Source organism: Oncorhynchus tshawytscha, unplaced genomic scaffold, assembly GCF_018296145.1.
Source record: "Oncorhynchus tshawytscha isolate Ot180627B unplaced genomic scaffold, Otsh_v2.0 Un_contig_4572_pilon_pilon, whole genome shotgun sequence".
NCBI lineage: Eukaryota > Metazoa > Chordata > Actinopteri > Salmoniformes > Salmonidae > Oncorhynchus > Oncorhynchus tshawytscha.
The window spans coordinates 571,380-587,539 of record NW_024609806.1 but is presented as its reverse complement, the minus strand read 5'-3'; the positions used below and the strand labels follow the sequence as shown (position 1 = coordinate 587,539).

The 16,160-nt window shown below is 48.9% G+C and overlaps 2 protein-coding genes across 2 annotated transcripts; one reads left to right on the top strand and one right to left on the bottom strand.

Moving 5' to 3' along the window:
* Positions 1-444: 444 nt before the first annotated feature.
* On the bottom strand, positions 445-4,525 carry LOC121845956 (polysialoglycoprotein-like). The gene is given in 10 exon segments (XM_042318491.1): positions 445-626; positions 1,500-1,576; positions 1,797-2,219; positions 2,406-2,636; positions 2,639-3,198; positions 3,368-3,563; positions 3,660-3,809; positions 3,944-4,027; positions 4,180-4,245; positions 4,418-4,525. Coding segments are annotated over 10 exon segments (1,983 nt in total). The 5' UTR covers positions 4,518-4,525; the 3' UTR covers positions 445-530.
* A 4,552-nt stretch (positions 4,526-9,077) lies between these two features.
* On the top strand, positions 9,078-9,764 carry LOC121845961 (serine/threonine-protein phosphatase 6 regulatory ankyrin repeat subunit A-like). Its single transcript, XM_042318501.1, has 2 exons — positions 9,078-9,356; positions 9,573-9,764. Exons 1-2 carry the CDS (start codon positions 9,128-9,130, stop codon positions 9,695-9,697), a joined length of 354 nt encoding a protein of 117 aa, XP_042174435.1. The 5' UTR covers positions 9,078-9,127; the 3' UTR covers positions 9,698-9,764.
* Positions 9,765-16,160: the final 6,396 nt, after the last annotated feature.

Below are 16,160 nucleotides of genomic sequence, written 5' to 3'. Positions count from 1 at the left end.
GATCAATTCTGTTCCACTGAGACTTTGTTTCCGAGGTGGGACAGAGTATATTAAATATGAGGATGCAAGCTAATACCAATGTCAGGAGCAAGTGTTGCTTAGTGTTCTGTTTTCCCTGACCTGTGAAAAAATGGGACAGATATAAACGGTAGCCATTAGTATAAAACCGTAGAATGTCATTAGCAAAGTAGGCAACACGTAAACAAGTTGTGACCGGAAATGGCGTCAAAATGCTGTTTGAGCTATCATGTGATGCTACTAGCATAAATGGACCAACACTGAGCAAATGTAGCTTAAGGTGGTAATTTAAAACAGTGGTCAAAGTAATATTGCTGGCGCATGGATATAATGCAAAATAAATGTTGCCATCACCCCAGTTACTCAAGTCAGGTCATAGACCTCAACTCCAAGTAGGAACCACCAAAACAATAGAGGACACAAGTATTACAGTTAATGTTTATTTGAGTCAAAACAAGCAAATGCAGTTACACACTGGACTAGAGTACCCGTTAACTATTGCATGTCCCACGTCAGATATCCATGGCGTCGTCGCCAGACGGGCCGGTGGCAGCTTCAGAGGTGGCGTCGTCGCCAGACGGGCCGGTGGCAGCTTCAGAGGTGGCGTCTGTGGCGCCAGACGGGCCGGTGGCAGTTCTTCAGAGGTGGCGTCGTTTTCGCCAGACGGGCTCGGTGGCAGCTTCAGAGGTGGCGTGAAACTGCGTCGCCAGACGGGCCGGTGGCAGCTTCAGAGGTGGCGTGTCGCCAGTGTTGGCAGCTTCAGAGGTGGCGTTGGGACCGGTGGCAGCTTCAGAGGTGGCGTAAAAAATAAATGTTTTATTTAACGCCAGAGGGCACTGGTGGTGGCAGCTTCAGAGGTGGCAGTGAGGAACTCGTTTCGCCAAGGGACGGTGGCAGCTTCAGAGGTGGCGTCATCAGCAACCTAGACGGGCCGGTGGCAGCTTCAGAGGTGGCGTGTTATGCCAGACGGGCCGGTGGCAGTTCAGAGGTGGCGTCGTCAAATGGGAGACATGCCGGTGGCAGCTTCAGAGGTGGCGTCATCGCCAGACGGGCCGGTGGCAGCTTCAGAGGTGGCGTCGTCATAGACCCGGTGGCAGAGGTGGCGCTTTAGGTGGCAGAGGTGGCGTATTTGACGTGGCAGCTTCAGAGGTGGCGTCAGTCGCCAGACAAATGCAGTTCTCCGGTGGCAGCTTCAGAGGTGGCGTCGTCGCCAGATTTTACGGGCGGGGGTGGCAGCTTCAGAGGTGGCGTCGCCAGACGGGCCGGTGGCAGCTTCAGAGGGGCGTCGTCGCCAGACGGGCGTCGTCAGAGGTGGCGTCGTCGCCAGACGGGGCAGTGGCAGCTCGTCGGGCCAGTCGGGCCGGTGGCAGCTTCAGAGGTGGCGTCGTCGGAGCCGGGCCGGGCAGCTTCAGAGGTGGCGTCGTAAAGTCTAGAGGACAGCTTCAGAGGTGGCGGTGGCAGCTGGCAGCTTCAGAGGTGGTGTCGCCAGACGGGCCTGTGGCAGCTTCAGAGGTGGCGTCGTCGCCAGACGGGCCGGTGGCAGCTTCAGAGGTGGCGTTGAAAGTATTATCTGAGTACGGGCCGGTGGCAGCTGAATTGAGAGGTGGCGTGGACGTTTTAGCCAGCCTTGGCTTAGAGGTTAAGAACGGTGGCAGCTTCAGAGGTGGCGTTGCGTCACCAGACGGGCCGGTGGCAGCCAGGTGCCAGAAAACAATCAGGCAGGTGGCGTCGTCGCCAGACAGCAAATGGGGTGGCGGTGGCAGCTTCAGAGGTGGCGTCGTCGCCAGACGGGCCGGTGGCAGCTTCAGAGGTGGCGTCGTCGCCAGACGGGCCGGTGGCAGCTTCAGAGGTGGCGTCGTCGCCAGACGGGCCGGTGGCAGCTTCAGAGGTGGCGTCGCCAGACTTCAGGCGGGAGGTGGCGTCGTCGCCAGTGGCAGCTTCAGAGGTGGCGTCGTCGCCAGACGGGCCGGTGGCAGCTTCAGAGGTGGCGTCGTCGCCAGACGGGCCGGTGGCAGCTTCAGAGGTGGCGTCGCCAGAGACGGCCGGTCCAGCAGCTTCAGAGGTGGCGTCGTCGCCAGACGGGCCGGTGGCAGCTTCAGAGGTGGCGTCGTCGCCAGACGGGCCGGTGGCAGCTTCAGAGGTGGCGTCGACGCCAGACGGGCCGGTGGCAGCTTCAGAGGTGGCGTCGTCGCCAGACGGGCAAAGTGGCAGCTTCAGAGGTGGCGTCGTCGCCAGACGGCAGCTTCAGAGGTGGCGTCGCAGGACGGGCCGGTGGCAGCTTCAGAGGTGGCGTCGTCGCCAGACGGGCCGGTGGCAGCTTCAGAGGTGGCGTGGCGTCGCCAGAGCGGGCCGGTGGCAGCTTCAGAGGTGGCGTCGTCCAGACGGGCCGGTGGCAGCTTCAGAGGTGGCGTCGTCGCCAGACGGGCCGGTGGCAGCTTCAGAGGTGGCGTCGTCGCCAGACGGGCCGGTGGCAGCTTCAGAGGTGGCGTCGTCGCCAGACGGGCCGGTGGCAGCTTCAGAGGTGGCGTCGCCAGACAGGCAGCTGGCAGCTTCAGAGGTGGCGTCGTCGCCAGACGGGCCGGTGGCAGCTTCAGAGGTGGCGTCGTCGCCAGACGGGCGGTGGCAGCTTCAGAGGTGGCGTCGTCGCCAGAGGACGGGCCGGTGGCAGCTTCAGAGGTGGCGTCGTCGCCAGACGGGCCGGTGGCAGCTTCAGAGGTGGCGTCGTCGCCAGACGGGCCGGTGGCAGCTTCAGAGGTGGCGTCGTCGCCAGACGGGCCGGTGGCAGCTTCAGAGGTGGCAGCTTCAGAGGTGGCGTCGCCAGACGGGCCGGTGGCAGCTTCAGAGGTGGCGTCGTCGCCAGACGGGCCGGTGGCAGCTTCAGAGGTGGCGTCGTCGCCAGACGGGCCGGTGGCAGCTTCAGAGGTGGCGTGGCGTCGCGCCAGACGGGCCGGTGGCAGCTTCAGAGGTGGCGTCGTCGCCAGACGGGGGCCGGTGGCAGCTTCAGAGGTGGCGTCGTCGCCAGACGGGCCGGTGGCAGCTTCAGAGGTGGCGTCGTCGCCAGACGGGCCGGTGGCAGCTTCAGAGGTGGCGTCGTCGCCAGACGGGCCGGTGGCAGCTTCAGAGGTGGCGTCGTCGCCAGACGGGCCGGTGGCAGCTTCAGAGGTGGCGTCGTGGTGGCAGCTTCAGAGGTGGCGTCGGCCAGGTGGCAGCTTCAGAGGTGGCGGCAGCTTCAGAGGTGGCGTCGCCAGACGCCAGCTTCAGAGGTGGCGTCGTCGCCAGACGGGCCGGTGGCAGCTTCAGAGGTGGCGCTTCAGAGGTGGCAGCTTCAGAGGTGGCGTCGTCGCCAGACGGGCCGGTGGCAGCTTCAGAGGTGGCGTCGTCGCCAGACGGGCCGGTGGCAGCTTCAGAGGTGGCGTCGTCGCCAGACGGGCCGGTGGCAGCTTCAGAGGTGGCGTCGTCGCCAGACGGGCCGGTGGCAGCTTCAGAGGTGGCGTCGTCGCCAGACGGGCCGGTGGCAGCTTCAGAGGTGGCGTCGTCGCCAGAGGTGGCGGGGGCCGGTGGCAGCTTCAGAGGTGGCGTCGTCGCCAGACGGGCCGGTGGCAGCTTCAGAGGTGGCGTGGCGTGGCGTCGTCAGAGGGCCGGGCCGGTGGCAGCTTCAGAGGTGGCGTCGTCAGAGGACATGCGCCTCAGCTTCTCCGCCTCAGCTTCTCCTCAGGACAGGGCATCATTTGCCGGAGAGCTACCATGGTTTGGAGAAGCTTGGGATTCTACTTCATTGGTCTCTAAATACTCTTGAGAAAAAACAAAAGGAACAGTTGGGTATTCTACAGCAACACATCTGTGCTACACGGTCTGGGCCAAATTGCTAATCGAATTTTGAGCAACATGAACCCAACAGTTTTAAAGTATATGTTTCAAGCCGTACCTTCTCTGGCTTGTTTAGCGTCAGACCCTATGGATCGGAGCAAGGCCAGGGCATGCACAATGGAGACGTCATTTGATGACAGCTCTGAAAAGGGTAGGTTAAGGTACACAAGCAAAAGGTTTGACAACATTATTTAGACTGAGTTACTCTATGCTGTTGAATGAGTGTCAAACACAGCAGCACCATAGACAGTGACAAAGAACATAGCTAGCAGGGTTGTGGAAAGAAACACTTACCTCCAAGTCTCCTCTGCAGAGAGACTTGATCTTGCTTCTGGGACTTTCCAACAGGGTAACAAGAAACTGAGGAGAAAGTGTTGACAGAAGTTGAGTTCACACAAAATAGCTACATATTAATAGCAGTGAAGAATAAAAGATGACCAACGCGGAAGATACAGACAGTCAAATATTAATACCCAACTTATAAAGTTAAGCATATTTACCAAACAAATCCCTTAAACATTAGTGAACCAACCTTTGACAACCCCCACAGTCATCACAACGAGCAGCAATTCTCTCACACCTCCCATGATCATGAAAATAGTCTGTGTTATCAACAGGTAATGTCTTCCCATGGCCTGTATGAGGCTTATATAGGCCACTAATGACCGTTTACCTGACAAACATGGCTTAACGATCAATTAACAAGCTTGATTGAGTTGTTACGTTCAGATAGAAATAGACCATGTAGAACATATGTTGATTCTTATCAAGTTGGTGGGCAGGCAATCTTTTCTACTCCATATATTGCATTTATATCTGTAATGATTAACCCTAATGGTCTCAGATCAGCAGTAGAAAGAAGTAGGCCTAATTATTTTAGGTTTTACAATGCTCCTGGGAAATGGGTAGGCCTCCACCTATAGTCCTTCACAGTTTTACAGCTGTGATATATTTATTTATTTACATAGATCACATACATAAATAAATATGTTAGCTGTAGGCAGCGTTGAGATAAAATTCCCATATTCTATTGCTACTAACATAAATCCTACTATATCATGTTTTCCTCATTTGCTCTGTAGGAGGTTCGTCATATGAAGGACATTCAAGTGGATGTGACCCCTAACCTGCAATAGGGGCTTAGTGAGGTGACAGACATCCTGTAATGGATCTCCAGCTAGTGTCTGAGGACCTGGAGAAGGCTGTGTCTACAGCTGTGGGGCAGGACAAGCATGGTAACCTAACCTCACTGTATGAAGGATTTTATTGTTATGGATAGTCATCTCCAATCTGTTCAAATATCACTGTTGTTGATAACACACATTACCAAAATGATTCACACTTGTCTTCCTATTTCCACATAATCTGTCATGGTTCCCCACCCCAACAGGGCATAAAACCAACCTCTCTTTATTGCTACTGCTAATACACCCAAATCCAACAGCAGCGTTCGAGTATCTTATTGCTTTTCTTCTAACCCTGAATGGCAACATTTTATCCTAGTACACAAGCATGTCACTTTATCCATCCACACCCACTCTACTGCCGCATGGCCACTGCGGCTGAGACTTTCACCCTCTCGTTACAGGTATAGCAGGTAACCAACCCCACCCGGGTCTTACCCCCTAGGACTTACCCTTTGCAGGTACCTGCCTGCTCGGGCTTACCTTCCGGGACTCACCCTATTCTTATAGTACTAGCAGGAACCAACCTACTCGGGATTTACCCCCTAGGAGTTACCCTCTACAGGTTTGGGTTTACCTCCCGGGACTTACCATATACCACAAAGCTACGACCGGTCGTAATACAATGGGACTACTGAATAAGCTCAGGCTTTCTAGGTTTGTACCCTATAATTGGTTCAGCCTACGACTCTCATCTCCCCAAGATGCCAGAATTAGTGATAACGGGTGTAGGAACTGTGCCTACCTTGTTTCTGTTTCACTGATTCGGAATCTCTAGTTCGACTGCAAATCGCGGTGAACCCTGCTCGCAGTGCCAACTGTTAGGTTCTAATTCTCAGAGTAAAAACTCTGACCGCTACCCCAAAGTGCTCACTCCTCCCCAACTCAAGGCTGACATGGTGATTGGTACCAGACTGTGTCTCTTCTCATCCCAGAGGATCCCACCCATAGGATGCCTGATGGCTAACAATAACATAGCCTGACATAATGTAAACGTTATACATTAAGCTCTCTCCCTCAGTGACATGAATTTGTATATTTCATATTCTCAGAACCCAACAGTAGGTTTTGAGGTGTGGCTGCATGTTTGTCGTGGACGCATCGTCACTCTTGATGTTCTTTTTCCAAGTCTGAACTGGCCGGTCTTCTCTTTCCTTGACTAATTGAAACCTCAGGGACAGACATCCTGAACGACTCTGATGTCAGAGCTCCCATCAGCCCTCTACACCTCACTGTGAGTAAAGCCTACCTGCTCCTGTAGGGGTCTCCATATGACAAATGGCACCCTATTCCCTATTTAGTACACTACGGTTGACCAGATCCTTATAGGCCCTGATCAAAAGTAGTTCACTACATAGGGAATAGGGTGCTATCTGGGATGCAAGCATGGTGTAGATTTTACACAGGAAGTTGACTGTCCAGACAGACTCACACACCATATTCCGATCTATTCCTGATTAGTGTAAAATACATGCATATTCTACACAGTGATGATGAGGATGATTTCCTTATTTTGCCATTTGAGTTAATCAAGCTCAGAGGAGAAGTAGAGTGTTTGTTTCTCAATCCCACGCTTGGCAGGAACCTCCGATGTTGATGCTGGGCGGGAGCAAAAATGGGCTCCCGATTGAAAGACTCTGGTCTACTTTAGAGGTCTAGCACTGTATTTCTGTTCAGGCGTACCACGGGTCTACTCTAGGACATTGATTATATTAAGAGTGAATATCTATTCAGGCGTACCACTCACCACCATGCTATGGAGGTCCTGGTTCAGTCTCTGCTGGATCTAGACGTGAGGGACAGCCAGGGGCGCACCCCTCTGGACCTGGCTGCCTTAAAAAGCCATGTGGAGTGTGTTGACGTCCTCATCAACCAGGAAGCCTCCAAAGACTTCACTCTGAAGAGGACCCCCATCCACGCTGCAGGTAGACATAAGGATATCACAGAGAGCTTCTGTAATTAAAAAGTTTTCCTGACCAAGATGGCCATTTGTTTGGTCATGTTGCTAGGACGACAATGTCCACTCTAGGGATGTTACATGGTATCGTGTGAAAATGCCCACGAGACACTGATCTAAGGTCATTTTTTGTCATGTTCTCCACTAATGATTGAGGATCTAGGGAGGGTAAGCTGATCCTAGATCAGTGCACAGGGGAGACTTCTATCCAGAGCCAGGTACACAGCTAGCAGGTGACAGGCTTCGATGGCCTCAGCCCCAAAATTATTTATTATCTGCTGTGTTAACATCATGAGGATGTCATCTACCAATACCACTGTTCTTGAAATCTGTCTGTTCATGTGAAGGTTATAGTCGTCCAGCAATCTGCTCATATCCTCTCTGTTTATCCTCTCTGTTTATTACAGTCTGGTTATTACCAGTTCGTAATATGACCTGTTGTCTTGTGTATCAGAATCCCTCAAATCAAATCAAATCAAATTTTATTTGTCACATACACATGGTTAGCAGATGTTAATGCGAGTGTAGCGAAATGCTTGTGCTTCTAGTTCCGACAATGCAGTAATAACCAACAAGTAATCTCACTAACAATTCCAAAACTACTGCCTTATACACACAAGTGTAGGGGGATAAAGAATATGTACATAAAGATATATGAATGAGTGATGGTACAGAGCGGCATAGGCAAGATACAGTAGATGGTATCGAGTACAGTATATACATATGAGATGAGTATGTAAACAAAGTGGCATAGTTAAAGTGGCTAGTGATACATGTATTACATAAAGATGCAGTAGATGATATAGAGTACAGTATATAGGTATACATATGAGATAAATAATGTAGGGTATGTAAACATTATATTAGGTAGCATTGTTTAAAGTGGCTAGTGATACAGTGCCTTGCGAAAGTATTCGGCCCCCTTGAACTTTGCGACCTTTTGCCACATTTCAGGCTTCAAACATAAAGATGCAGTAGATGATATAGAGTACAGTATATAGGTATACATATGAGATGAATAATGTAGGGTATGTAAACATTATATTAGGTAGCATTGTTTAAAGTGGCTAGTGATATATTTTACATCATTTCCCATCAATTCCCATTATTAAAGTGGCTGGAGTTGAGTCAGTGTGTTGGCAGCAGCCACTCAATGTTAGTGGTGGCTGTTTAACAGTCTGATGGCCTTGAGATAGAAGCTGTTTTTCAGTCTCTCGGTCCCAGCTTTGATGCACCTGTACTGACCTCGCCTTCTGGATGATAGCGGGGTGAACAGGCAGTGGCTCGGGTGGTTGTTGTCCTTGATGATCTTTATGGCCTTCCTGTAACATCGGGTGGTGTAGGTGTCCTGGAGGGCAGGTAGTTTGCCCCCGGTGATGCGTTGTGCAGACCTCACTACCCTCTGGAGAGCCTTACGGTTGTGGACGGAGCAGTTGCCGTACCAGGCGGTGATACAGCCCGCCAGGATGCTCTCGATTGTGCATCTGTAGAAGTTTGTGAGTGCTTTTGGTGACTAGCCGAATTTCTTCAGCCTCCTGAGGTTGAAGAGGCGCTGCTGCGCCTTCTTCACAATGCTGTATGTGTGGGTGGACCAATTCAGGTTGCCTGTGATGTGTATGCCGAGGAATTTAGGAGGAGGAACTGCTACCCTCTCCACTACTGTTCCATCGATGTGGATGGGGGGGTGTTCCCTCTACTGTTTCCTGAAGTCCACAATCATCTCCTTAGTTTTGTTGACGTTGAGTGTGAGGTTATTTTCCTGACACCACACACCTCCTCCCTGTAGGCCGTCTCGTCGTTGTTGGTAATCAAGCCTACCACTGTTGTGTCGTCCGCAAACTTAATGATTGAGTTGGAGGCGTGCGTGGCCACGCAGTCGTGGGTGAACAGGGAGTACAGGAGAGGGCTCAGAACGCACCCTTGTGGGGCCCCAGTGTTGAGGATCAGCGGGGTGGAGATGTTGTTGCCTACCCTCACCACCTGGGGGCGGCCCGTCAGGAAGTCCAGTACCCAGTTGCACAGGGCGGGGTCGAGACCCAGGGTCTCAAGCTTGATGACGAGCTTGGAGGGTACGATGGTGTTAAATGCAGAGCTGTAGTCGATGAACAGCATTCCCTTCCTCCTAGGCGGTGACGGGTCACGAGGAGTGAAGCACAGTGCCAGCTTCCTGGTTCGGGAAGGTAAGGGGCGGAGCCATGTCCACCTGGTGGCGGCGTCCGGACACATTGGGGTGCTGGGGTGGCTCCTACACACCGCCCAGTCAGTGTGGACCCTCCCCGTCATCACAGACAACCAGGGCTACACGCCACTACACTGGGCCTGCTACAACGGTATGTACTGGACAGAGGGACGGCGAAGTGGGCCAGAGGCCACAAACAAATACACACATAAACATAGCGTGTCTTAAATCACCACAGCCAGCTTCCGGAGGGCACGAACCGAGACAGTCCGCACAGGAACCTTAAGAGTCCCTCAGACAGAGAGAGAGAAGAGGGAGGGATAGGGGGAGGCACAACAGGCCCACACTCATCCTCTCGTACCACCAGGTTCCCTTCCAGCAGATACTGGACTTCAGAGGAACTGCTGCTGCTATACCCCATCTTTACCTTTACCCACAAAGGTCCTAAACGGTAGAAAGTGTCCGGCCAACAGACAGACGCACACCTTATGACGGCAATAACCTGTAGTCCAAGGGGATAGTAGCACTTCACTGAGAGCAAAACAGACAGGGACCAAAATATGTGGAGAAGCATTTTCAAAACCAGTTTTGACTGTAGAAATTGGGCTGAGTGTTTGTTCTGAGAAAAGACATAAGGAGTGATGTTTCATTTAAGTTTCATGAGAGTGATTGTCATGTTTATCCGCACACTAAGACAGTCAGAACGCACCTAGCCTCTTGTCTGTAATCCACGTGGGAGGAGGGGAAATGATACATTTTGTATGAACAAATATTTTAATAAAATCATTCATGTCTTAAGCTCTGTGGGAATAAAAAAATGGTAGCATTTGCTCTGATGGGTAATTGTAAAGATTTAATGCATCCCAAAAGGAACCCTATACTGAATAGTACACTACTGTTGAACAGGGTTCATAGGGTTCTGGTCAAAAGCAGTGCCATTTAGGATGCTGGTATGTAAGCAACAGGACTTTTTGATGGGACATATTACATTATTAAACCTACCTGTCCTTTGGCCTCTAGAAAGTAAATGATTCATTAATGTATTCTTTCTTGTGATATTTATGTCATCATTTTGTGCCTTCGTTAGTTACTGAGGGGAGGTTAGGAGAGTAGGGGCACCTGTATGAGCGACGAGAGCTGGTTTTACATGTAAGCATTCACTAATAGGAAACCAAGTCAGTTAGGAGAGAAGACTAGTAGACACCCAGCAGAGTAATTTAAATGCAAGTTGTCAACCGTGATATTAGTTAGCACTGACACCATTAACCCCGATTCTAGCAACATCCTCATATGTACCAACCCCAAACACTCAGTTCCACAACCATCAAGTTAAAATGAACTAGAACCCATTCCACATCATGTCAAATCAAAATCAAATCAAATGTATTTATATAGCCCTTCGTACATCAGCTGATATCTCAAAGTGCTGTACAGAAACCCAGCCTAAAACCCCAAACAGCAAGCAATGCAGGTGTAGAAGCACGGTGGCTAGGAAAAACTCCCTAGAAAGGCCAAAACCTGGGAAGAAACCTAGAGAGGAACCAGGCTATGTGGGGTGGCCAGTCCTCTTCTGGCTGTGCCGTGTGGAGATTATAACAGAACATGGCCAAGATGTTCAAATGTTCATAAATTACCAGCATGGTCAAATAATAATAATCACAGGCAGAACAGTTGAAACTGGAGCAGCAGCACAGCCAGGTGGACTGGGGACAGCAAGGAGTCATCATGCCAGGTAGTCCTGAAGCATGGTCCTAGGGCTCAGGTCCTCCGAGAGAGAGAAAGAAAGAGAGAAAGAGAGAATTAGAGAGAGCATACTTAAATTCACACAGGACACCGGATAGGACAGGAGAAGTACTCCAGATATAACAAACTGACCCTTGCCCCCCGACACATAAACTACTGCAGCATAAATACTGGAGGCTGAGACAGGAGGGGTCAGGAGACACTGTGGCCCCATCCGATGACACCCCCGGACAGGGCCAAACAGTAAGGATATAACCCCACCCACTTTGCCAAAGCACAGCCCCCACACCACTAGAGGGATATCTTCAACCACCAACTTACCATCCTGAGACAAGGCCCGAGTATAGCCCACAAAGATCTCCGCCACGGCACACCCCAGGGGGGGGCGCCAACCCAGACAGGAAGATCACATCAGTGACTCAACCCACTCAAGTGACGCACCCCTCCTAGGCACGGTATGAAAGAACCCTAGTAAGCCAGTGACTCAGCCCCTGTTAATAGGGTTAGAGGCAGAGAATCCCAGTGGAAAGAGGGGAGCCGGCCAGGCAGAGACAGCAAGGGCGGTTCGTTGCTCCAGAGCCTTTCCGTTCACCTTCACACTCCTGGGCCAGACTACACACCATCATATGACCCACTGAAGAGATGAGTCTTCAGTAAAGACTTAAAGGTTGAGACCGAGTTTGCGTCTCTCACATGGGTAGGCAGACCATTCCATAAAAATTGAGCTCTATAGGAGAAAGCCCTGCCTCCAGCTGTTTGCTTAGAAATTCTAGGGACAATTAGGAGGCCTGCGTCTTGTGACCGTAGCGTACGTGTAGTATGTATGGCAGGACCAAATCAGAGAGATAGGTAGGAGCAAGCCCATGTAATGCTTTGTAGGTTAGCAGTAAAACCTTGAAATCAGCCCTTGCCTTGACAGGAAGCCAGTGTAGGGAGGCTAGCACTGGAGTAATATGTTATATTTTTTTTGGTTCTAGTCAGGATCCTATTTAGCACTAGCTGCGCAACAGCCTTTTCTAAAAATGTTGAGAGGAATGGAAGATTCGATATAGGCCGATAGTTTTTATATTTTCTGGGTCAAGGTTTTGGCTTTTTCAAGAGAGGCTTTATTACTGCCACTTTTAGTGAGTTTGGTACACATCCGGTGGATAGAGAGCCGTTTATTATGTTCAACATAGGAGGGCCAAGCACAGGAAGCAGCTCTTTCAGTAGTTTAGTTGGAATAGGGTCCAGTATGGAGCTTGAAGGTTTAGAGGCCATGATTATTTTCATCATTGTGTCAAGGAATATAGTACTAAAACACTTGAGTGTCTCTCTTGATCCTAGGTCTCCTGGCAGAGTTGTGCAGACTCAGGACAACTGAGCTTTGAAGGAATACGCAGATTTAAAGAGGAGTCCGTAATTTGCTTTCTAATAATCATCTTTTCCTCAAAGAAGTTCATGAATTTATTACTGCTGAGGTGAAAGCCATCCTCTCTTGGGGAATGCTGCTTTTTAGTTAGCTTTGCAACAGTATCAAAAACAAATTTCGGATTGTTCTTATTTTCCTCAATTAAGTTGGAAAAATAGGATGATCGAGCAGCAGCAAGGGCTCTTCGATACTGCACGGTACTGTCTTTCCAAGCTAGTCGGAAGACTTCCAGTTTGGTGTGGCGACATTTCCGTTCCAATTTTCTGGAAGCTTGCTTCAGAGCTCGGGTATTTTCTGTATACCAGGGAGCTAGTTTCTTATGAGAAATGTTTTTAGTTTTTAGGGGTGCAACTGCATCTAGGGTATTGCGCAAGGTTAAATTGAGTTCCTCAGTTAGGTGGTTAACTAATTTTTGTCCTCTGGTGTCCTTGGGTAGACAGAGGGAGTCTGGAAGGACATCAAGGAATCTTTGTGTTGTCTGTGAATTTATAGGTCGACTTTTGATTTTCCGTGGTTGGGGTCTGAGCAGATTATTTGTTGCAATTGCAAACGTAATAAAATGGTGGTCCGATAGTCCAGGATTATGAGGAAAAACATTAAGATCCACAACATTTATTCCATGGGACAAAACTAGGTCCAGAGTATGACTGTGACAGTGAGTAGGTCCAGAGACATGTTGGACAAAACCCACTGAGTCGATGATGGCTCCGAAAGCCTTTTGGAGTGGGTCTGTGGACTTTTCCATGTGAATATTAAAGTCACCAAAAATGTGAATATTATCTGCTATGACTACATGGTCCGATAGGAATTCAGGGAACTCAATGAGGAACGCTGTATATGGCCCAGGAGGCCTGTAAACAGTAGCTAAAAGAAGTGATTGAGTAGGCTACATAGATTTCATGACTAGAAGCTCAAAAGACGAAAACGTCTTTTTTTTGGTAAATTTAAATTGTTTGCAACACCTCCGCGGGATGCACGGGGGATATGGTCACTAGTGTAGCCAGGAGGTGAAGCCTCATTTAACACAGTAAATTCATCAGGCTAAAGCCATGTTTCAGTCAGGCCAATCACATCAAGATTATGATCAGTTCATTGACTATAATTGCCTTTGAAGTAAGGGATCTGACATTAAGTAGCCCTATTTTGAGATGTGAGGTATCATGATCTCTTTCAATAATGACAGGAATGGAGGAGGTCTTTATCCTAGCGAACACCGCCATGTTTAATTTTGCCCAACCTAGGTCGAGGCACAGACACGGTCTCAATGGAGATAGCTGAGCTGACTACACTGACTGTTAGTGGCAGACTGGCTGCTGCCTGGCCTGCACCCTATTTCATTGTGGAGCTGGAGGAGTTAGAGCCCTGTCTATGTTGGTAGATAAGATGAGAGCACCCCTCCAGCTAGGATGGAGTCCGTCACTCCTCCGCAGGTCAGGCTTGGTCCTGTTTGTGGGTGAGTCCCAGAAAGAGGGCCAATTATCTACAAATTCTATCTTTTGGGAGGGGCAGAAACCAGTTTTCAACCAGCGATTGAGTTGTGAGACTCTGCTGTAGAGCTCATCACTCCCTAACTGGGAGGGGGCCAGAGACAATTACTCGATGCCGACACATCTTTCTAGCTGATTTACACGCTGAAGCTATGTTGGTGGTGATCTCTGACTGTTTCATCCTAACATCGTTGGTGCCGACGTGGATAACAATATCGCTATACTCGCCAGTTTTAGCTTTAGCCAGCACCATCTTCAGATTAGCCTTAACGTCGGTTGCCCTGCCCCCTGGTAAACAGTGTATGATCGCTGGATTTTTGTATTTATTTTTTTCACCTTTATTTAACCAGGTAGGCTAGTTGAGAACAAGTTCTCATTTGCAACTGCGACCTGGCCAAGATAAAGCATAGCAGTGTGAACAGACAACACAGAGTTACACATGGAGTAAACAATTAACAAGTCAATAACACAGTAGAAAAAAAGGGGAGTCTATATACATTGTGTGCAAAAGTTATGAGGAGGTAGGCGAATAATTACAATTTTGCAGATTAACACTGGAGTGATAAATGATCAGATGGTCATGTACAGGTAGAGATATTGGTGTGCAAAAGAGCAGAAAAGTAAATAAATAAAAACAGTATGGGGATGAGGTAGGTAAAAATGGGTGGGCTATTTACCGATAGACTATGTACAGCTGCAGCGATCGGTTAGCTGCTCAGATAGCAGATGTTTGAAGTTGGTGAGGGAGATAAAAGTCTCCAACTTCAGCGATTTTTGCAATTCGTTCCAGTCACAGGCAGCAGAGAACTGGAACGAAAGGCGGCCAAATGAGGTGTTGGCTTTAGGGATGATCAGTGAGATAAACCTGCTGGAGAGCGTGCTACGGATGGGTGTTGCCAGCGTGACCAGTGAACTGAGATAAGGCGGAGCTTTACCTAGCATGGACTTGTAGATGACCTGGAGTCAGTGGGTCTGGCGACGTATATTGGCCATATATCACGAATCCCCGAGGTGCCTTATTGCTATTATAATCTGGTTACCAACATAATTAGAGCAGTAAAAAATACATGTTTTGTCATACCCATGGTATACAGTCTGATATACCACGGCTTTCAGCCAATCAGCATTCAGGTCTCAATCCAACCAGTTTATAATTATTTTGAAATCCCCATTTATATTAATTACTGTGGATTAAATATTGTTAAATAAATGAAATGATGTGCTATTCATTCTGTAATATCAAACTACATATTCTATGGCCGGGGAGTCATGAGAGTTGGCTAAAGGTACAGTAGAATCTGTTGTGGGTCAAATGGGGGTCTATGGTCAAAGGCTTATGACACCACCTTCACATTTACGTCCTAAATGGCACCCTATTCCCTATGTAGGCTAGTGCACTACTTTTGACTAAGATCCATACACTGGTTGGCTGGTCATGAAAAACATGCGTGCGCTCATCAATGGCCGGAATGCATGTATCTTGTTATGACTCAACCTCAGCTAGCAAGTGCTCATTATGCAAATGTATTTGTTTGCAATGAACATTTAGAGACTAAATATAGTTTACATGTTGTCAATGTTCTAAGCAAACCCTGTCAATTTACTTTGTCTATTTTACCCAGTTACATGCCAGTTTTGTTGCTAAACAACCAACCCGTCTTTTTAGCCCCACGGTGGAGGTGTCATAATACCCATAAAACCTTGCGGTCAAACAGGGAGGGAAATGGTTCCAATCGTTTTTCCACCATTCATTTTTCCCATAGGCGATTTCAGAAACACATCAAATAAGGGTTGTGTTTCATGTAGGCTTACCCTGGTGTGCCATTTTTAGAACCATGTAAATCTCTCACGGACAAGGTGACTTTTAGCAATACATTTGGCTCTATTTACTCTCAGATTCGAAATGTGTAATTAGCATCAAAGTAGACATGCAAAACTACAAATCCCTGCAAACTCCTAAACGTCATTTCTAGCTGACACCTTTGCTAACAGGTTTTGTGTCAATTTAAAACTTGCACTAAACAGTTCACAGAATTGGCCATTTAAAGAAATGTAGCCAATTTATGAATTACTACATTTAGCTAACATTAGATAGTTAATCAAGAGATTCTTACCTTTGCCTCGATCAGCATGATCATCGTGGCATTTGTAGTTCTTTATGATAGCCACATTAGCAGATAATTAGCATTTAATTTTGGGGGGGTAAATACAGGCGAATATATTGATAAAAGTCACCTTGTCCTAGAGAGATTTACAGTTATCAAAATGTCACACCAGGGTAAGCCTACCTGAAACACAGCCCTTATTTTAAGTG